General features: G+C 35.2%; 1 protein-coding gene and 2 non-coding genes across 3 annotated transcripts in view; 2 read left to right on the top strand and 1 right to left on the bottom strand.

Moving 5' to 3' along the window:
- Positions 1-23,467, bottom strand: part of LOC145679301 (uncharacterized) — a 33,148-nt gene that overhangs the window by 5,337 nt on the left and 4,344 nt on the right. The window contains exon 2 of the mRNA XM_081749888.1: positions 2,820-4,073. Within this exon, the coding sequence (XP_081606014.1) occupies positions 2,820-4,073 (1,254 nt within the window). The remainder of the gene's footprint in view (positions 1-2,819; positions 4,074-23,467) is intronic.
- On the top strand, positions 18,224-18,296 carry TRNAV-UAC (transfer RNA valine (anticodon UAC)). Its single transcript has one exon. It is a non-coding gene; the product is annotated as a tRNA-Val (tRNA).
- Positions 20,993-21,065, top strand: TRNAV-UAC (transfer RNA valine (anticodon UAC)). Its single transcript has one exon. It is a non-coding gene; the product is annotated as a tRNA-Val (tRNA).

Raw genomic sequence — 23,467 nt, 5'->3', positions numbered from 1 at the left:
GTATAAAACAACTATTTTCAATTACAGTACTTTCACATGTCATCCTTTTCCCATCGCCCTAGGGGTGGTAATGGTGGTTAAACCTGTACTTAAACGAAATAGGGAGTATTACAATTCAACTTATGGATCCTAATAGTGATGAGCAAATGCAAGACCAAGACCAAGACCCGGGTGGTCTTGGTCTTGGTCTTGGTCTTGCACATGCGGTCTTGGTCTTGGTCTTGCACTGGAACCCTCGGTCTTGGTCTTGGTCTTGGTCTTGCACACCTAGTCTTGGTCTTGGTCTTGGTCTTGCACACCCAGTCTTGGTCTTGCTTGCAAGAGTCTTGCAAGTTTTGCTTTTAAGAAATCTATGATTTTCATAAGTCAATTTTAATCTGGATATAAGGTATAATAAATCCTACATTGCGTCAATGGTGAGGGAAATACAGTGTATGTTTCTAAATGTAATATATTTTACCTTCGTGTAAGTGTGATGATACTGTACAACATAGGCGATGGCCTTTACTTTTTTTTCAATGGGTATACTTATTCACTACTTATAATATAAATCACAACATTTCGTAATATTTTTATATGTTTTAACAGATCCAATACTCAACTGGTTCCCACACTGGGGAGGCTACCCCTGACAGTGAGACGCATGAAAGAAAACCAAGACGTCACAAATACCATAAATTGCAAAATTATTTTTACACTCTAAAGGCGTCAGATTTTTTTTATTTACAACCACGATCAGCTCATCTTTGTATTGAACAAACTCCCAATTAAATATTGAAATTTTGTTTTACTGATTCTAATATGTACTGTATGGGACAGAAACAAGGACATTACGCAAAAACAATGAAACAATTAGACTTTCGAAATGTGGGCATGGAGAAAAAGGAGCGAATCAGCTGGGTTGAACGGAAAACGAATGCGAAGGTTTTAGAAATATTAGCAGTAGAGGAGAAAAGAAGAATTTTAGATTTAATTAAGAGGAGGACATTGGCTGAGGAGGAACTGTATTATGAGGGACGTGCTAGAGTGAGGAGTCGAAAGAGATTGTAGTTGAAGAAAGATATTAAGACAGAAAATTGCTACGTTAATACGAAGAAACTAGCTGAGGACCACAGTGATCGAAGCTTCTCAGCTGCAACAAGTGACCTGCCAATAACGGCAAAATAGCTATTACTATGTCGATGATGATATGTTTTGCAATATTGACCAAAAAAAAGAGAGAAAAAATTAAAATAATAGTAATTAAACCTTTTAATATTTTAGAATATGAAATGAAATTAAATTTGTGAGTTTTACTTCCCACGATTATGCCGGCTAGGCTAAAGGAGACAGTGATGATGAAAAATAAATGAAAATGGTGGAAAGAAGAAAGTGGGAGGAAACGGGAGAACCCCGAGGAAACCCACGCACACGTTGTTTGCCCACCACAAAGTTTACTTGGCGGGGGCTGGGATCGAACGCGGGACCCCAAAGACCAGAGCTGAACGCTCTACCACTGAGCCACCGCGGCCCCAATATTTTAGAATAATTTGAGTGAAAACTGAAAACGATTCAACTGTCTATGTCTTTTGTGTAAATTCAATTTATATAAATACTTTTGACCTACATTAGAAATACATAATAACGGCATCAAACTTCGTTATGTGAAATAAGTACGAAATCACTCTCAGTTGTGAATATAGATTATTTATTGTTGTATAATGTTATATCGTTGAATCCTAGATATGCCGTATACCTAAGGGGGCTATAAGTTATATTGATAAACAATTATTCAACGTATAAGCATCCACCTATGAAATCAAACTTGCGGTCACATGCGCTAAGTTTCTGTCAATGTCATGAAAATGTTATTTCAATATTGATTTTATAAGTACGCATTAAAAATTTCCAACGGATGCTTGAACCTCAGAGCCAAGGCCATACCCATGTAGTCGGCACCTATGGTGTACGGAATTGCCGATGTTCAATACTACATTTCTTTAGTTTTGGAAGAAGAACACCACTAATATGTTTTGAAATGAAATGAAATATCTAAAGTAAGATTTGAAGCTTTCCTGGCGGCGTATATGATAAAGTTCTTCTCGGGCAATCAGCCAGGTGAAAACTGGTGGATAGGCCAACGTTTCGAGAGCTGTCATCGTTCTCGTCATCAGGGCAATTATGTAGAGATCAGCGGATATAAGTAATATATACTCTGGGCTGGAGAAAATGCTGGTTCCTGATTGGCTGAAAATGCTGGTTCCTGATTGGCTGGTTCAATCTGAAAAACTGGAGCTGTGATTGGCTGGCTATGTTCCGTAGTCCGTGCTATTGATTGGCTGAGGGTTATCTGGATGTTTGTGTGTCGTTTTCTTTGCTGTGGTACTGATGACCGGGTTCCACAGGGGGCTGAGTTGAAATCCAGTGTCTCTATTAACGTTGTTCGGTTCATGAACTATGGCGAGAGATTCGGCTACTATCCTGGTCCAGTAACTGGTGCTTTTGGTAATGATGGATGTGTCCCTAAATAAAACTTTATGGCCTTCTGATAAACTGTGTTCAGCTAAACCTGATTTTTCTGGATGGAATAATCTAATGTAATTTTCATGTTCTCTGCAACGTTGTTCAATGGTGCGTCCTGTTTGTCCTATATAAGCCTTTCCGCATTCACAGGGTATACGATACACGCCTGGTGTCTTTAAGCCTAAGTCATCTTTGATCGGGCGGAGTAAGTTCCTGATTTTTGGTGGCGGCTTGTGTATGGTCTTAATGTTGTGTTTTTTTCAGAATCCGGGAGATCTTTCCAGAAAGTTGTCCAGTGTATGGTAAAACTGCTATACTCAACGGTTCTCCAGTTTCTTCTTTGCATTTCCTCTGTTCAGAAAAGGTCCTTTTCAGGGCCAAACTGATATCATGCTTCTTGTAATTATTCTGGAGTAGCGTCTTCTTGAGATGATCCAGTTCCCGAGGGAGGGATTCTTCGTCTGAGATGTCTTTCGCTCTATGTGCTAGTGTGCTGATGACGGTGTTTCGCTGTGACTTATGATGAAAACTATTGCCATTGAGATAGAGGTCAGTGTGAGTAGGTTTCCTGTAGACGCTATGGCCGAGACTACCATCGGGCTTCCGGCGGATGAGAATGTCCAGGAATGGCAAGCATCCGTCCTTTTCAATCTCCATTGTGAACTTGATATTACTATGTTGTTTATTAAGAAATTCGAGGAACAAATGCAGTGTCTTCTCCCCGTGAGGCCAGATGACAAACGTATCATCTACGAATCTATAAAAACATGACGGCTTGAAAGGTGTCAGTTCTAATGCTTTTTGCTCAAAATCTTCCATAAAGAAATTCGCAACTGCTGGTGAAAGTGGTGATCCCATGGCGACTCCATCCGTTTGTTCATAGTACTGTCCATCATATAGAAAGTATGTTGAAGTTAAGGTGATTCTGAATAATTCCACAATTTCCGGTGTGAAGTGTTCACTAAGTAGGAGTAACGTATCTTGAACTGGAACCTTGGTGAACAATGAAACCACATCGAAGCTGACTAGAAGGTCTCCTGGAGCTGTGCGTATTGTTTTTAGTGTATTCACGAAGTCGGATGAATTTTTCACATGATGCTCACACTGTCCTACTAATGGCTGAAGCAGAGAGGTGAGATACCTGGCTAGGCGGTAAGTTGGACCCCCAATGGCACTGACGATGGGTCTCATCGGGATGTCAGGCTTATGTATTTTTGGCAGGCCATAAAGTCGGGGTGGCTGACTACCGTGTGGCGTGATTTCCTTGCGGGTTTCATCTGGTAAACTGGCTTTTCTCAAAAGAGCTGCTACTTTCCGTTCGACTGCAGGTGTAGGGTCCCTCTTAAGGCGTCTGTAGGCCGTGTCATTGAGTAGCTCCAACATCTTCTTCTTGTAAACTTCTGTAGGCATAAGTACAGTTGCATTGCCTTTGTCTGCTGGTAATATGATGGTGGTGGTGTCTTGGCGAAGATTTTTGAGAGCTGTTCTTTCTTCTTTGGAAATATTAGGTTTTGGTATTCTGGCCCTTTTCAGGGCCAAACTTACTTCATGGCGAATTTCGTCTGCTTCTGCTGTTGGAAATGAAATATCTAGTTTAACGTCCCACGATTATTACACTGAGGCTAAGGGAAACAGTGATGATGAGAAATGGTGGAATGAAGAAAGTACGAGGAAACGGGAAAACCCACGCACAGGGTGTGTTTGTTCACCAAAGAAGCTCACATAGCGCAAGCTGCGATCGAACCAGGGCTCCATGTACCAGAGGTGAACGCTCTACCACTGAGCCACCGTGGCCATAACATTTTCTAGTTTATTTTTGCTTATTCACTTCTTATGGACACAACTATTATTCGTATGATTTCCCAAAATCAATCATGGGCCGTCGTGAATGATGAAATGATGACCAAAGTAAATCAGACACTGAAGTTATTATATCTTGTAACAATTCATAGAATTATGCTTTCGGTCGTCTCGTGAACAACCGATTCAAAAAACGACATACTGTAGCTATATGTTACAGGAGCAGATCGACTCACATGGATTGCATAAACTTCTGGGAACACATTCACTCCGGCTGTATTTTTACTGGAGCCAAGAAGTTCACGTGAAAGATGTAATGATTTCCCCCCTTCCTTTTTACATTCTATAAAAAATTAAGTAGTACCATACTTGTGCAAGACTCTTGCGCAAGAGTCTTGGTCTTGGTCTTGGTCTTGCAGGTATGGTCTTGGTCTTGGTCTTGGTCTTGCACCCCTTGGTCTTGGTCTTGGTCTTGCATCGGGATTCCTGGTCTTGGTCTTGGTCTTGGTCTTGGTCTTGCATGCAAGACTCTTGCAAAAACTGCAAGACCAAGACTCTTGCGCTCATCACTAGATCCTAAAAGTTATAAATTGAATACCAATATAGGCTATATTTTATTATTTTTACACATTCCCTCTTCCTGTACTCTTTAGGGGCGCTAGGAGTTTTAACTTTCACTGGGGACTGAACTTGAACTTAAATGACATCGAAATTGTCACCAATCACCTTAGAGATCACGAAAATTCTGGATTTGACACTAATATCGGTCGTTTCCGATTGCCTTTCATGTCACCATTTCCTCCCATGGGTATTAATGGTAATGGTGCTGAACTTGGTTTCAAACCTGATTGGAAATGTCACTATTCATCTCAGGGACCCCCTAAACTATGAAATTGATACTAATATCGGTAGTTTTCGATCATTTTATGTCACCCCCTTCCACTCTAGGAGTGCTAAGGGATCATACCCCAATGGGGGCTGGACTTATAGGGCATTGGAGCTGTCACCAATTAACTTGAAAATCACAAAAACTGTGGATTCGATAATAATATAGCCATTTTCGATTCTTTTTATATGTCACCATTCCCCCTCTTACAGTTAGAAATACTCGGGTTGTCACTATTCATTTCAGTGACGCCGAAAACTATAGATTCGACCCTAACATTGGTCGTTTTGATCACTTTTGTATGTTTCCCCTTCCCACTCTCCCTAGGTGTGCTAGAGGTCTTTCCCCAGACAGTTCTATTTTGCAGACTGTAAGTAATGTGTATGTTAGGTGTCGATAAGTTTGCTTAAGGCGTCCCAGGGATATTATAAAATACAACGAAAGTATCAATTTAAGTAGTGTTTCAGGTGGATACTTATTAAATCTAACTTTTATCAGACATTCATGTGTTGGTCCATTGTAACCTTCAACAATACTATACTTATACAACAAGTAGGCATATATCAATCTTGAAATCGAAAGTTTTGTTTGTTACTGCTTCTATTGAAATCTCATTTCTGCTTTCCTAATATCGGAATAATAATATTTTCCATGTACATTTCCATGTAGTATTTTTTTTTTAAACACCTTCACGCTTTTCTCTCACTGTGCAATCTTAGCGTTCCTACGGCAATCTCTATTTCATTTTTATTTCTCAGGTGATATATTTGTGTGTTTTTTTTTTTTTCAGTTTTTGGAATTCGAATAAAATTGATCTTCCTGAAATAATTGACGCGGTTTAAATTATTCAGTTCTTTCTTATTCCAATCATTATTGATTATATTTTCATAGTAAAGGTATATTCCTTAGTTTTCTATGCTATCTTCATTTCGATTGCATTTCATTACGCATTACACTATGTTTATGAAACAACGCAATGCAGTGCTAGTTCAGAACTGAACTATGTGATTTTGCTGTAGCATAATAATAATAATAATAATTTAAATATATCTATATATTTTGAATTTCATTATATGTAAATTTCATTGATATACTCTAACTAGCAGAATGTTCATTCTTCGTACGGAAAAATAAGTTTGTGAACATATTTCAAAGATATGCCCTATTCATTTTTTTCTGGTTGATACAAGTTTGATGATCCTTGTTTCTCGAATTAGGGATCACTGATCGCAAAACCCCATCTTAATTTTAGCCTAGGGTACATGGAGAATATTAAATCAAAATTTCAAGACTCGAAGCCGACTACTTCTGAAGACTTAGAGTAGCAAAATACTACTACTATTACTGATGCTACTAGTACTGATGCTACTATGAAAAATAATTTCAAAATCTTTCAAAACTCTTTTTCCCCCTATGACAGAATATACACGTGTCTCAAGCCTTGCATCCGTTGTTCGTTGCTTTCGTTTAGGGGTCTCATCTCACGAAATCCCGTCCATTCTATAACTTAGGGTACAAGAATATTATTTCTACAAAATTTCAGAGTTCTACGCGTAATACTTTCTTTTCGAAAATTTGAGGGGGGGGGGGCGACCGAAGACTTTAGAACTCACCATTTTTCCCCTTAGGAGTCGCATTTCACAAATCTCGTCTTGTTTATAGTCTAAGATGCAAGAACAATACTTACAGAAAATTTCACGTTTATACGCCTAATATTCATGACTAAATCAGTGGGTGATTCAGTAGATTAATTCTGTCATATATGAAGAGTTAGAAAATTTACAAAATATCAAAGACTTCTTTTTGCGCCATACACCATCACAGTATGAAGGCCCGTAGCCAACCCCAAAATTTAAGGGGGGGGGGCGGTCGAAGTTTGTGGGGGGCGATCCAACCATATTATAGTTTATCACCATATTATAGTTCACTTTTAAGCCTACCGTGAAAATTTTAGGAGGGGCCAGTAAAAATTTACGGGGACTTGCCCCCTAGGCCCCCTGGATTAGGGCCTGACAGTATGTTCGTGTACCAAGAATTAATATGTCTGAAATGTAAATTGTCACGTGTATTTGTGTGTATATGATACCGGGGTGGAGAAGGAAAAGGAAAAGTTCTCACGTGATGAAATGATGAGAACATGAATAAACAGTGGTAACAGTACTTAAAAACGAAAACGTAAGCAAGAAAGAGAGCTAAAAATGTGTGGCTTACTTTCGGAATGATGTAGGACATGCTGACTCACGATACGCCTCTTCTTCATGAGCCTCTTCTAATCCTTAATTAAAAACAATGAAGAACGGTTTTTCTTTTTGGTAATTGTGTCCCAGAACTTTGTGAAAGTTTGTTAACACAAGAGAAAAGAATAATATATTAGGTAAAAGAAGCAAATGAGTTAAATAATGCAAAAAGAAAAACATTCTTCGTGTAACAATGGCATTTTGGCTGCGAATTGCGCATTGGATCCTGTAATGAGTAACGTAACAAGTGTTAAGGTAAAAGAGAATCTCACAGGAAAAGGCAGAAATAATCATCTGATTACATTATTTAAAGAGAACAATTTAAGTCAACTAACATTTCAATACTTTTCATTGTATTTTCTTGAGTTTCAAGGAAAATTTCAACCTACAAATAATTATAAACTTATTTTATTGTTTACCTGTTCATTTCACTGATTTCGTTGTTCTCTTTTCTCTCTGATATGTTTGAAGTTTCGGAGTAAATATGCACGTGTGGAGCAAAACGTATAATCAACTGTTATTGTGGTTGCATTTCGCTAGCTTTCGTCTCAATTTATTATTATTATTATTTTTTCAATGCCTTTTGGAATTATTTTTCGTTCTTTTGAGTTATACTTTCAACAATCTCACCTTTGTTAACTTATTTTTCCATCTTCATTTGACCACCGGTCCTCGTACTTTCCAAAAGATTATGTGAAGAATGCATACATTTGATTTAAAAAATCGGCGATATTCTATATGTGTCAAGAAACAATTGGCTACCTGCCATATATAAGTATATACAGGGTGGACCGTTTATCTTGATACGACCTCGTAACTTTTAGGCTAATGGACAAAAGAACACTGAAATTCTGTTTCACACGGAAATTTCGGCAGGGGGACATTGATTGGTATAGGCTATGAGAGTGATCGCCAAACCGTCGATCGCGAGCTACTAGTAGCTTGCGGGACATTTTCGGTAGATCACGTTAACGATCCAGTTGGCTAACCTTGATTCCTCTACTGAGCTGACGCTAACGTAAAGGGGCGCTGATGACAACAATTGTGTAGCCTATACGTGTGGGATTGTGCACGTTATGTTTTTCATGTGTGTATGAGACATTTGCTAACTTGGATTGTTCGACTTCATATTTACTAGAAATGTAAGTTTATAGGTAATAAAGAAATGTAAGATTTTTTTTAAAGTTGGTATTTTTTTTTTCGTTTATAGCTCACAGTAGGATTTGAAAACGGTACGGTAGCTCAGAAGTTTAGTAAGTTCGGCGACCACTGTTCTATGATATCACAAGGCTAACAGTGTTTCCAACCTTATACAAAGTTGTGTATATATTTTTTCAAATGATACTACATCAGGTTATGACATATTTCAAATTTACATGTAAGGGCCGCCGCGGTGGCTCAGTGGTAGAGCGCTCACCTCTGGTGCTTGGGGTCACAGGTTCGATCTCAGCTCTCGCCAAGTGAACTTTGTGGTGGACAAGCACCGTGCTCGTGGGTTTCCTCGGGGTTCTCCCGTTTCCTCCCACTTTCTTTTTTCCACCATTTCATTCATTTCTCATCATCACCGTCTCCTTTAGCCTGGGACGTAAAACTATACGCGTGGGACGTAAAACTCAAAGATTTAATTTCATTTCAAATTTACATGTAAAATGAAAACATAAAATATGGTACTTAGCATACAGGTTTGGAATCTAAGAACGCTACAGTATCACAAACAACGAAAGAAACGAAGTTTGGGGGAATAACAAAGCACGAACAAGGTAACGCACATCCAAAATATCTTAACGTTGAATATTATGGTCATTATATGACTATATCGAATGAATAGAAGCTAAGTTACAAGGAATTGAAAATTTGACTTTATTCAAAGGACTTTATTTCAAAAAAGTGTTTAAATAAGTATCACATCAATTTACACACATGATTTCCAGTAGACATGAAGCTCGTAATGCCATTTACAGCAATTTAGTATCTTAAACCCTTCGAAAGGTAAGAAAAAAATGGTAAAATTTGATATACTGCTGAAAATGGCGTAATTGTGAGAACTTTTAAAAACAATTTTTAATGTACTTATTATCTAGAACATTACAACAACACTTATTGGTAAGTGTAATTACAATAGGTTCTCAGAATTACCCAATTTTAAGCAATATTGCAAATTTAACATTTTTTGCCATATCATTAGAATGGTTTGACATATTAAATTACTGTACCGGTAAACGAAATTTTGATCTTTGGATCTATTGAAAGCCATCTATACAATTGGATAAGGTATTTACTTAAGCATTTTTTTAAAGTAAAGGCTTTAGAAAAAAGTAAAATTTTCAATCCTTTGTAATTGTATTTATATTCATTCAAAATCCGTCATATTATGATCATATATTAGACACTAAAATACTTTGTATGTGCATTGTCCCGTCTGTCTCATTTGCGTTATTACTGGTGTAGAAGCCAAATGTTTGTGATACTATAGTGTCTTTAGCTTGCAACACTGATAACACATGCAATATTCTGTTTTCTTTTTATATGGAGATTTGAAGAGGGAACAGCGTAGTCTAGTGGTTAGATCGCTGGACTCATTTCCGCGTGATCCCGGGTTCGATTTTCCGCCAGTGCTCCCCAATTTCGACGTCCGCCCAGCGTCGTGAGGCAAACTGGGGAGTCACGTGAAAACAAATCGTGACGGCCACTAGGCCTAGAAAGTGCCTGATGCGCCTGTAAGTGCGGGGCGTCGTAGCGCGCTGACCACGAGCTCGCCGCTATGCTTAGGTGCATAAATGGGTCGTATAAACTTTGTGTTGTGTTGACAACATTGTTAACTTAGTAGTACCACAGAGTACGCCAAACAATATCCCCTTTGCGGATGTTCGCACGGTATAAAATTTCAGTGTATTTTATCCATTAGTTTGAAAGTTACAAGGGCGTATCAAGATAAATAGGTATTGAGTGAAGACATGTGTTATAACTGTGAAGAGACTGTGGTAGTTTAAATTTTCAATGACATTGAATTGTGGCTTCAAACATATAGATCATGGTTATTTTATCTGTAATCACTTGGGAATTCATTTGAAACAACACCAATATGAAGTAAACGCAGTGGCGTATTTACGATTTTGTTTCGGGAGGGGCTTTGCTAACTTTCTGGGGGGGGGGGCTTTGCCTGGAAATGTGAAAATTCTGCAAGATATTTCATTTACTTTACTATAGTAAGTGAGATTTCGGGGGGGGGGCTTAAGCCCGGAAGCCACCCCCCTAAATACGCCACTGAGTAAACGTATGATATTTACTGCACCTTTAAAGTTCGATACTCGATTTCTTTAAACTGAACAGTATTATTGTGATTTTAGCATTAAGTAAGTTATAACAAACTTCTGAGGTATATTTTTGTAGTATATGTAAAGAACTAATAATTTAGTTCTTAGACTACAGGGTTGACCTTGCATGGTAGTCTGTGAACCCAAATTTAATTTTTCTTTCATCACAAGGAGAATGTACAATTATACGCGATCTACACAACTAATCCCGTCTTGACCAGGACTTGTTTATTATACATGTGAAATATTTCCGTGTGCAGGTGATTGATTTCTGATCTACGAACCATTAAAATTACGGTTTCAACTTAGTCAAATTTTCGTCTCTAGTTGCTTATTAGAACAAGAATTAGGTGAAAATATATGAAACATATCTTTTAAATGTGAAGTAAATGCAGTGTGTATTTATAGTAAAGATTTATTAAAATAAATAAAGGAAGGGTTGTTGTTTTTTTTTTTTTTTTTCCTGAATCGGGAAACTCATTACGGAATTTCAAAGTTTATGAAGACCGAAGTCAAAATATTCACAGGATTTTGAAAATAAACCTACCTTTTTTTCCCTATTGACTTCTCGGGTTGAGGAAATTGTAAATCACACACTTTGTTACATATTCATAATACCGTTCTTCCCCATTTGCAGAGTACGCAATCAAAGTAATTTTCATACATTGAATATTTTTCCCTTTCATAAGGGACTATGAATGTTTTTTCCTCTGTGTATCTGTTTTCCTATTTTTATTTTTAGTGAACTAATACTATCTTTTACATGTTTTAATGTGTTATTAATATAATGTGGTATTAGGTCCTTAGAAGAGCGTTGATCACAATCTAATATTTGACACAAAAGTGGGCTTTGGTTGTTTTTCCCTATACTCTTTATTCTTATTTTCGAGCGACAAGGAAGTTTAAAGTTTTCTAAATTCTTAAGGTTGTGATAATGAAACAAAGCTTGTGATAATAATAAAAGGTAGAATTCGAAATTTTAACAAACTTGCAAGTACCCCGTATTATGAGCCCTCACATCTAAGAAAAGGTAACTCTTGATGTTTGTCTATTTGTTAATCCGTCTGTCCCGATGTGTGTTTTGCGCTCAACATATCTGGATCAAATTTTAAACTTGGTCCGGATGTGTTGAGTGGTATAGGTTCTAAAAATGCTTATTAAAGTTGCACAATGTTTCAACGCCATATTAATCACCTAAGTTGCACCATTTTCAGGTGTTTGCATTAAATTGATAAGTATCTTTATATTAGTGTACCTTTCAAGTATTTTTTAGGTTAATTCGCAACACCTATTCGAATAAACTATAATTAATGTAAGTAATACTATATTTTTATAAGTGTATTAAATTTTACTATCGAAGTGAAGAAATATTAAATCAATAATAAGGCAAAATCTATAGAGTTAGAACTCTTTATTTCAATGATAACAGCAATAGAAAGTTCAGAAGAACGAATATGCTAAGAGATAAATATCTGGTAGAATGTGAAACAATTCTTCCAGTTTACTTATTATTCAGGTAGAGTATTTTTCTGTCGTTCTTTTAAGTATTAATTATATCATAACTGCGTTTGCCTTTACTCAGAATTTAGACACATCTTATACAATACATACACTAAATGTTATATATGTTAATTTTATTCTATGATGTTTGCAGTATGTCTGTAGTTATTTGAAGCCTTATAACTCTTTTAAAATTATGTTCTGGTTGTTACTACTGCTTCATAAGAAATTCACTGATTTCTTTTAACAATAATTTAACTTTTTCAGAGGTATGATTCACTAACAACAATCCGAATTATGCGAACAGCAACGAAATTTTTTTTTACAATGCATTGCACAACAGACAAAATATGTTTGAAATTTCAGATAAGGAACAAATTCAGAATAATATCATTTTTTTTCAAGTAGAAAAGAATACGTACTATGCATGTCCTTACAGTGCTATTACGGACACAAGGCGATCGTAATCTAACAAGTGAGTGAAATACCACGGAAAACAAAGAATAGAAAAGACAGACAGAATTTAAATTATTGTTCCTGTCATTTTCTAGACTTCAACACATTCTTAAAGAGATTCATCTTTAAAACATATGAACACAGAATAACCAAATGAATGTTATGTGTGGTGAATTTACTAGTGAAGTAATTAGTCACAACATGCCGGTCATCCTATCACACAAAATTCTTTTATGGTTCCATATACTAATAGAAACTTTAAAATCTGAAGAAATACACTGTCGTAAAAGATCTTAGCAGCATTTTCATTTTCAGTTTCTATTTTGAATATTTAAAAAAAAAAAAAAAAAAAACATGAAAGGCATGGCACAGCACTAAACTTTCTCGCTTCAATTCCTTAAGATAAATCATGTAGTACTGCAGTTAATGGAACATATTCTTGTGAGATATGAACAAAATTATAAGGTCTTTTCGGAAAATTTTGTCCAAAGAAATTTCACCCCCAAAAGTAAATAATCCCTTGAGTTATATAACAAAATTGCAGAAGTCGTATTTCACAAAACTGTAAAAAAAAAAAAAAAAAAAAAAAAAAAAAAAAAAAAAAAACTCTCCCCAAGAGTGAACTATTCTTTGTGGATATTCTCGTGGAAATTATTTATGCAACATTATAGGAATATAAATGAAATATTTATTTATGAAATATGAATAAAATTGTCTGAGTCATTTTTGAGAAAAAAAGAATAGTCTGGAAAGAAACCCACCCCATGGGTAAACTATCCCTTGTAAATTTATTCAGAACATTATAGAGTTATTAATGAAATATTTATTTATGTAATGTAAACAATATTTATTTTATTTTATTTTTTATTTTTATTTATTTATTTATTTATTTATTTTTATTTATTTTTTTTTTGAGGAAATCACCCGAAGAAACTCATCCCCAATATTAAACTACTCCTCGCATATCTTTTCAGGATAAATAAGTTATGACACTTATCATGCGTTTGAAAACATCGTCGAACAAAAATTTACCTCAAAAATAAATTACCCATAATATATTTTTTTCAAGACAAATGAGTTATTAATGAAATATTTGTTTTGAAATATGAACAAAATCACTTGTCGTTTTCCAGAAAATCCCCCCCCCAAAAAAAAGACTCACTCTCGTACATTTTTCAGGACAAATAAGTTATACTATATTTTTTAAGGATATTAATGAAATATTATTTAGGAAATATGAACAACATCGCCTGAGTCGTTTTTGAGAAAATCACAAAAGAAAAACGCTAAAAATAAACTATCCTTTCTCGATTTTTCTCAAAAAATGACATACCACATTTTGAGGTTGCTATTGGAAAAGATGGTTTAAGAAATATAAACAAACTCGTAAAATCCTTTTTGAGAAAATAGCAAATTTTGATTTTCATACTTCAGTAAACTACTCTTATTTTTAGGGGTAGGAAGAAAATTTGACCACCCTGTGAACCCCATGAAAATCTTAAGTTTAAAATTTGATCTCGATACGTTGAACAGTATGACCTCTAGACGAATCTATATCAGAACGAACGAACAAATAGACGGACAGATGTTGAAAACTTACTTTTTTATATGTGCATGGGTAATGCAAGTGTAAATCCGTTGAAATCTCGAATTCGATTTTTTTTATGGTCACCATATTTTCTCTCTTTTTCTCGCTCCAAAGTAAAAGAGACAATGTATAGAACCAAAGTTGCAGATCGGATTTAAGAAGATCCAACATGAAAGTGATACGAAAATTTTCTAGTTACCAGTATTGCTACACGTAGATCAGGAAAGTTTAATGGACTTTGGAATGTAGAATTACGGCATTAAAACATTAAAATATCCAATGGTAAAACTAGAAAAAATATATACACAATAAATAGCATCTGACGTATTTGCAATATCTACTACATATTAATTGGTAATGTAGTGAGATGTCGCTTTGGATCCGATGAAGGCTGAAGATTCTGTGCCACATATTGCCGCTACTGTCGCTAGTAAACATAGTCGATAGTCACAGTTCCTGTTTTATTCCAATGGAGATGTTATAGATATATCATTTAATAACAATGGATAGTTATGTAGTAATACATAGGGATATATCCACGAGGGAAGGCAAATGAGGCCCCGGCGCCCACGAATAAAATGTTGACCCCTTTAAATGGAGTTCGTCTGTTATGTGTTTCTTCAGCTTATTTAACGCAACAAATAAAGAATGTTTTCTGTTCCACAGTGTAAAATTATAATAGACTTCCAAACTATGCCAACTCAATACTCAAACCTGAAGTCGTGGATTTTCTCGAGGTTCTCCCGTTTCTTCGCACTTTCTTCGTTCCACGATTTTATCCATTTCTCATTACTGTCTCCTCTAGCCGGCATAACCGTGGGACGTAAAACTTAAAGATTTCAAACTTGAAGTAGTGCACACAGCCGTACTGGTTGCAATAGATTATTAAGATCATAGACAGAGCCTGTTCCTCAGACACTGATTCCATATTGAAAAGCCATTTCTCTCTATCCCTTATTGTTTTGGTTCTACGGCGATAAAGGTTGAAAGCGGCAATGGTTAATTTGAACCACTTCCCGTTCGAATAGAGAGTTAACGAAGAAGATAGAACCTATACTTAGGACGTTGAATAAATTGCAATAAAACGCATCGATATATATCTTACCGTTTTACTCTATGGAAATCAATATTAAAGCCGGAAGTAGTAGTATATTTCAGTCACTTCCGGTTTCGGTAGAGTGTTGCGGGTTGTGACGATATGTCCCCTTGAAACCCTCTATCAATTGCAGAAAATCCCTTCTCGATATCTAATACCATTCTTGTTCTATGACATTGAAACCGAAAATGATTGATTTGAATCACCTCCAGTTTGCATAGGCCATTAAGGTAGGAGATGGAGCATATTCTTGGGATGCTGAATCAATTGAAAAAAGAACTTAGTATCGTTTCACATGTGAAACTGAGACTTCCAAACTATGAGACTTTAGGAAGAATTTAATATTAAAACTTGAAGTAGTGCATCTATAAGTATTGGTAGCACTAGAGTAATAAAGTCAAAGATAGAATCTGTTTCTCTGACGCTTAATTCATATCAGAAAGCCATTATTCACTATCCATTACTGCTTTTGTTCTATGACAATAAAGGTTGAAATAAAAAATCTTTCCCCACTTCCGATTTGAATAGACGGTTAAGGAAAGAAAGAAACCCTATTCTTGGGACGCTGAGTCGATTGAAAAAAATCGATATTTCTTACATTTTTTGCTCTATGAAATCTGTGCACATAGTCCAGGGTCGTAAGTTAATACACAAAAATGTACAAACCTGTAGCTGCTCTCAAAGACCTGGAAAAAAAATCGTTACGTTGCGGAATTATGCCAATTTGGCATGTCCAATATCTCCAACGAGCCTGAATAAATAAAAAAAAAAAAAAAAAAAAAAAATCTGAAATTTTAAGAGTAATTAGTACTATAGTATACCATAACACACAACAAAGCGCGTTTTGTGTTTTTGAGCAGAAGGGGGTCAAAGTATTAAGTAATGACGTCATACCTTAGGAGGTGTTTTGTTCACAAATTCAACTGGAAATTCGTTATTGTGAAGTAAAATAAAGTAAAATAAATGGTTAGTAAAGTCATAGCCTTCAAGTTCTTTTCTTTCCCCTAGTTATAACACTGTCTTATCACACCCACAGCAGCACTGATGAAGAATGTCACTATCAGCAGAAGGCGAGGAAAGTCAAAATGCACGCTCGACAAAAAGTCCGTAAGTACTCATTGCTCTTGCTGTTTGCTATATCAATGATATTCAATCATGTTTATTCTTGGTTTAACTGTGAACTCATGCAGGAGACTGTTGTCCTTTCGTTTGATCTACATTCCGCAGTCAGTGTTTAGAGCGAGTAAGTGTTCACTGACTTACTGAATGTAGATCAAACAATTTTTCGGAGATGTTCGAGCGGCTCTTGCTTAAAGGTTTGATTCTACAGTGTTGCGGGTTGTGATTATATATATACACTTGAGACGCTGTATCGAATGCAAAAACTGTTTTTTTTTTTTTTTTTGGTATATATTACGGTTTCTGTTCTACAATGATAAATTTTGAAATCAGAAATCGTTAATTTGAACCACTTCCGGTTTTAACAGAGGTTTAGCGGAAAAGATGGAACCTAATCTTGGCAAGTGAATCAATTGCAAAAAAACGCATCTAGTTTTGCTCCGTGCAAATCAATACCGAAACCAGAGATAATACTACATTTGAACCACGTTCTGTTTTAGTAGAGTGTTGTCGGTAGTCATGATATAGCATACGCGGTGAAGTGTTGCAATTCAAAAAATGGAAATTTCGAGTTATCATCGCTCAAAAGAGAATAGAGAAGAGAATACTACCTCTACCTGATGGTATTTTCGCATAAACGTAACTAAACAAATTAACCCCTAGATGGCAGAAATACCAGTATTCCAGGGAGCAATTATGCTACAATACCGACTCGGCTCAGGTGAGCTATCGGCTCGGTTGGGGTACTCCATCAGCTCAGTTTCTTTCCGCTCGAGCCGGCTCTGTTGGGTGAGCTGTTGACTCGGCTCGATAGTGAATCAGCTGTTCACGAAAGTTTTCGAGCCGTTCCGAACCCTAAACCCGAGCCGATCAGTTTTCAACATCTTTGGCGGGCGCCTTCTCATTTGTATTGATTTTTGGTTCGAGCCTGGTACTTGCTCCTTCGGAACTCAAACCCAGAACCTAGTGAACGATGTCCTTACCTCCTAGATTTCACGACTACCGAGATCAGCATTCAACTAGTTTTTAGTATTCAGATACAAATCGCCTATCTTTCATGTTTATACACGGTGGTGTTAATAATAATAATAATAATAATAATAATAATAATAATAATAATAATAATAATAATAATAATAATAATAATAATAATAATAATAATAATAATTTGTAGTAGTAGGAAGTATCATTGATAATAATTATATTGTCTATGTGGGATACCTGAGAAAGTACTCGAAACTACACACAGCATTGGGCTCGATTTGGCTCGACTCGACTCGAAATTCGAGTCAAATTCGAATCGAGTTACAGGAAATTTTTCGACCCGACTTCTCGAGTCGAGCTCAAAGACGTCTGTTTCGACTCGTGTCGAGTTTCAATGACAACTCGCTCGAACTTTCCCAACTCCAGCATGACCGATTTTTTTTTTGTGTTCCACGTTTTTGTCCTATCAAAGCTTACAAAGCTACAAAATCTTCCTTCGTTTTCCTGTCTTCTTGCTTACCCTTCCTTCTTTCTATCTACACATTTTGAGATTCACATGTGAATGTCTTTCGATAAAAATGAAGCCCGCGGCGCATACTTCCCCAGCAATAGATGATACAGACTACTAAAACAGCATGTAGGAGAAGCAGATGATTCATGTTTCACAATAGCGTGGGCTTTTTTCCGAGTGGCGCAAGTAGTTCTACATTTTCTCTTTCTGTTGTAATTTCTCAGCACAGAGGTTCCGTAGTGTAGTGGTTATCACGTCTGCTTTACACGCAGAAGGTCCCCAGTTCGATCCTGGGCGGAACCAGTAAAATCTTTTTTGAAAGAAATTCTGACAGTGAGCTAAAAAAAAAAAAACTTTCAAATTGTAGTTGATAACCAGTAACTATAAATCATATTAGAAATGGAGTGAAAATTTTATTTTTACGTCCGACAGTTAGATATGCCATTTAGGCCAATGGAGACGGATGATTTTAATGATTGTATCTCTTTCAGCATGAATTTCATTCCTTGTCGGATTTAAATTTTCTGTGAACTCTCATCGGGAGTCGAACCGGGACCACAAATCATAGTATAAGTTTGTCATAAATATTCGGATGTTATATTTGAGATAGTCAAGTATACAGCAAAACAAAAGAAATCACTTAAACTCAATTTTAACACAGGTCAATAATCACAGCATGATTACCATTTTCACGTTTTACTTTAATATCCGGTGTCCAGTGTTTCGGATTAACATAGTCAGTGTTCATAGCATGACTACCATTTTAACGTGTTATTTTAACATACAGGGTGCAGTGTTTTGATTAACACACGCCTGGTGTTACCGGTTTTGATACAGAACAATGATGTGTGGTTTTAAATTAGACGATGGTTTCAATTTTGAAGAATGAAAGCAAGATTATGGCGATGTTACTATATAGGAAAATGAATGAAGAAATGCGGAAATAGGAACATTAATCCGCAGTTCACAATCCATTTCAGTGTTACTGTACTAAAGGCTAGTGGAAGGCTTGAGGCGAGTCAGTGTGCTGAATACGTCATTCCTATTGATTAATCGTCAACACTGTTACTCTTATTTACCTATTATATATATATATTATTATTATCCAATTATACTATTGTCTGAGAGTGATCTTATTTTGTTCTTCGATATTTTTTTTATATTTTTACCATTTTTATTTATTTCAAGGATCAATTAGAGAGAAGAAAGTATCACGATCGTGAGAAAATTGGAATTCGAGATTTTAGTGGATTTACACATTTTGCAGTCCCTACATGTCAAAAAATTGATTTTTGGATGCCAGTCCATTCTTCCTGATGTAAAGATGTTCAGTCACTTAGGTTCAATGTATTGACAGCCAAATTTAAAACTTAAAAGTTTCTATAAAATTCCCTAGGAGCGTTATTTATTTATTTATTTTCTTCCTTCCTTCCCTTAAGAATAAGATTACTTTTCTAAATGATGAAAATTAAAAAAAAAAAAAAAAAGATTTTTGATTTTCTCAGAAACGGCTCTAATAATTTCGTTTATGCTTCATAAATCAATATTCCACTTACAGCTGAATAATATGGCAGAAGTAGGTTTCCCAGGAGAATTCCAAAAGAGGTAATTTATTCCTGGGAGTGAGTTTACTGGACTATTTTCTCAAAAAGGGACTCCGGCGACTTTGTTCCCATTTCATTAATAACCTAACAATAAGGCATACTTCATTTGCAATGAAAAAATTCACATGGAGTAGTTTATTCTTGGAATTGAGTTTATCTGAAAAAAAAAAAACAGACGATTTAGTTGGTATTTCATTAATAACTCTATAGTGCTGCTCGAATCATTTGTCACGAAAATATTTACAAGGTTTGTTTTATTATTATTATTATTATTATTATTATTATTATTATTATTATTATTATTATTATTATTATTATTATTATTATTATTATTATTATTATTATTATTTGCTCAAATTTGCCTTATATAATTTTTTGATTTTTCATAAACAAATGTTTTATCTATACATAATGACCCTAGTATATACAGTCATTTGTCATTGAGAAAAAGTCCACAAACGATAGTTCACTTTTGAACCTGCCTTATTTCGGACGAAGTTGTCCGAAAACAGCTTATAAATTTGTTCTTATTTCAAATATAAATGTTTGCTGTAATAACTGTAACATAACATGATTTAGTTTAATTAATTAGAGCGAGGAAATTTAGTGGGATAACCCAAACGTTTTATTTACTCAAAGTCGAACTGACAACAATTTTTTCTTTTCCGATGAATAGACTATTGGCATATTTCCTCCAACCTGTGATTCTAGTTTTACACAGAGTCTAAACCAATGTTTACTACTACTACTACTACTACTACTACTACTACTACTACTGCTACTACTGCTACTACTACTACTACTACTACTACTACTACTACTACTACTACTACTACTACTAATAATAATAATAATAATAATAATAATAATAATAATAATAATAATAATAATAATAATAATAATAATAATAATAATAATAACAATGTGTGACATAAATATAGTTTATGCATAAAAGTTATAATGGTTTTCACATTCTGAAACAGGCTTTTGTATGTAAAAGTCCGGTCCTCCTGGAAAAGCCTTGGAGCCCCTCCAAGAAAAGGTTGTTGGTACCGCCCTGCTCTGTTTGTGACTGAAGTTTGGAGTGCAGTTCCTATGCTTTTGGAAATAGTTGATTTCGTAATAAAGTCTATCTCATATCTGCTTTACGCCAAGAATGTTATATCAGTTGGATGTTGAGTCCCTGGAGAAAGCATTGTGGTCGAGAATTCTTTATGACGGACTTCCACGTATCGATATTTCGTTTTATAAAACATTAAGACTTGGTTATTTTGTAGAGAATAGTTATCATATCACGGAGAAGATCCCCATTTTAATTCTTCTTCAGAGAAATGGTTCATGTTGTTGGTTGAAGATTTGTTTTGCTTTCAATTCATAATGTCGCTTACTAACATCGGTTCCGTGGTGTAGTGGTTATCACATCTGCTTTACACGCAGAAGGTCCCCAGTTCGATCCTGGGCGGAACCATTTATTCTTGTCTTGGTTCTAAATTCAGAATTTTTCAAATCATACATATAGCTGTGAAAACGAAATAGGAAATTGTTTTATTTTATTTCAAATATTAGTTTTGTTGCGATAAAGCCTTCAGCCTGCTTCATACTATAGGTTTATTCTACATGTTTTGATATGATTAAATTCAAATGTATTTATTTCCTTCAAACGGCATTGTAATAAAATCATCGCAAAAGTTTCCAATCTGCAAATTTGTTCGACGCTAGCGACATCTATTGGCATAAGAGAAGCAGGCAGTGGAAGTTGCGACATGTATTAAGTTGATTGCTTATTATTAGGACTTAGCGTCATGCACAGATTGAAATGGTTTGGTACTATAAATAGCACATATGCACAATGTGGGATTATCAATATTTTTCTGTGTTCAATTAAACTATGTAACTTATTAGAGTGTGCAATTATGCTAAGCACAAGTGTTGAAAGTGCAACAGTTACAGAACGGCTTTCTGCGTCCGCCTGTCTGTCAACAGATATCAGAGCAAAAACGGCAAGATATATCTAGGAGCGGTTACTTGTAATCGATTCAGCGTCTAAAGAATCCATTTCATCTCCTCTGTTAATCCTCTATTCAATCCGAAAGTGGTTCAAATTAATCATTTCCGGTTGCAAAACGATAACAGATAGCGAAATGCATTTTTTCTTTGCAAACTATTCAATGTCTCAAGACAACATATCGCCCACCCGGTGGAAGACTGTTACAAGTCAAAATTACACATTTGTAGGAACATGAATTTTAAAGTTTGTTATTATAGCAAAATTGCTCCCTGGAATACTGGTATTTCTGCCATCTAGGGGTTAATTTGTTTAGTTACATTTATGCGAAAATACCATCAGGTAGAGGTAGTACTCTCTTCTCTATTCTCTTTTGAGCGATAATAACTCGAAATTTCCATTTTTTGAATTGTAACACTTTTCCACCGCGTATGCTATATCATGACTATCGACAACACTCTACTAAAACAGAACGTGGTTCAAATGTAGTATTATCTATGGTTTCGATATTGATTTGCATGATTCAATTGCCAAGAATAGGTTCCGTCTTTTCCGCTAAACCTCTATTAAAACCGGAAGTGGTTCAAATTAACCATTTCTGATTTCAAAATTTTCATTGTAGAACAGAAATCGTAATATATACGAGAAAAACAGTTTTTGCATTCCATATAGCGTCTCAAGTGTATATATATAATCACAACCCGCTACACTGTAGAGTCAAACCTTTAAGCAAGAGTCGCTCGAACATCTCCGAAAAATTTAATTTTTTCATGAATATCCTATATCAGGGTACTTTAAAACCACAATTAATTATTTTTTTTACAATATCCCATGGGGACGCAGCGGCTGTCCCCATTTTATGTTTTTTCGATTTTAGGCGTTTACGTTGTTTTTAATATCTACGCATTTTTTTGTTCTACCAAATTGAAAATTGCTGGACGTCTCCAACCCGTGCAGAGCTAAAACTTTGATCTCTTAACATTTTTGCCTAAATCCACTTGAAGGGAGTGAAATCAGGGCCTATAGTAGCAACATTTTTGGACATTGAAGACATGTTTGGGACGAGGGAACAACTGACGTAGAGGTCTGAATTTGTGTGTGCATGTAATCCATTGTCCTAAGTTAATACACAAAAATTTACAGACCTGTAGCTGCTCCGGGGGTGTAGCCAGCAGATTAATGTAGGAGGGTCCCGTCGTTTTTGAAGGGGTGCCAAGTCAAAAAAAAATGTGTTGCAGCTAGTTTTTTTGAGCGTAAAAAAAACCGGAAAATTTTGGTTTCCTTCTGGGAAACTAAAACCACTGCTTTTTAAGATTATTATTATTATTATTATTATTATTATTATTATTATTATTATTATTATTATTATTATTATTATTATTATTATTATTATTATTATTATTATTATTATTATTATTATTATTTTACTTTTCTACATACATTATATTCCAAATAGTTTTTATTATATTTAACTCAGAACTATTGTCCCGGACCAATGTCATACCTTTTTGCGCAACTATTTCAGTTTAAGCCTTTGTATACAGAACCTATCTACATAAGATTGATTTTCTTTGAAATTGCACTTAATTTCTTTAAGATTTCCTAAGAAAAATATTTATTTATTATTCGTAACTAAACAAACATAATTATTTTATTAACAGCTATATCTTACTTCCTGTTTTACACCAAGTACCATTTTTTTAAAAAAAGCGAATGAAATCCAAACTGAAGAATTGAATAAAAACTTTGTTTTTCACCAAATTTTCCATATGATAAAAAATATGTTTTATAAAACACGAGATAGAGCATATAAAAATATAATGTACTTACAAATTAATTTAGTACCAACGTTTTGTGGTAGTATT

The sequence above is a fragment of the Thermobia domestica genome, chromosome 2 (genome assembly GCF_964235325.1).
Source record: "Thermobia domestica chromosome 2, izTheDome1.hap1.1, whole genome shotgun sequence".
Lineage (NCBI taxonomy): Eukaryota > Metazoa > Arthropoda > Insecta > Zygentoma > Lepismatidae > Thermobia > Thermobia domestica.
The sequence above is the reverse complement of the archived record's forward strand: the minus strand, read 5'-3'. Positions and strand labels throughout refer to the sequence as shown.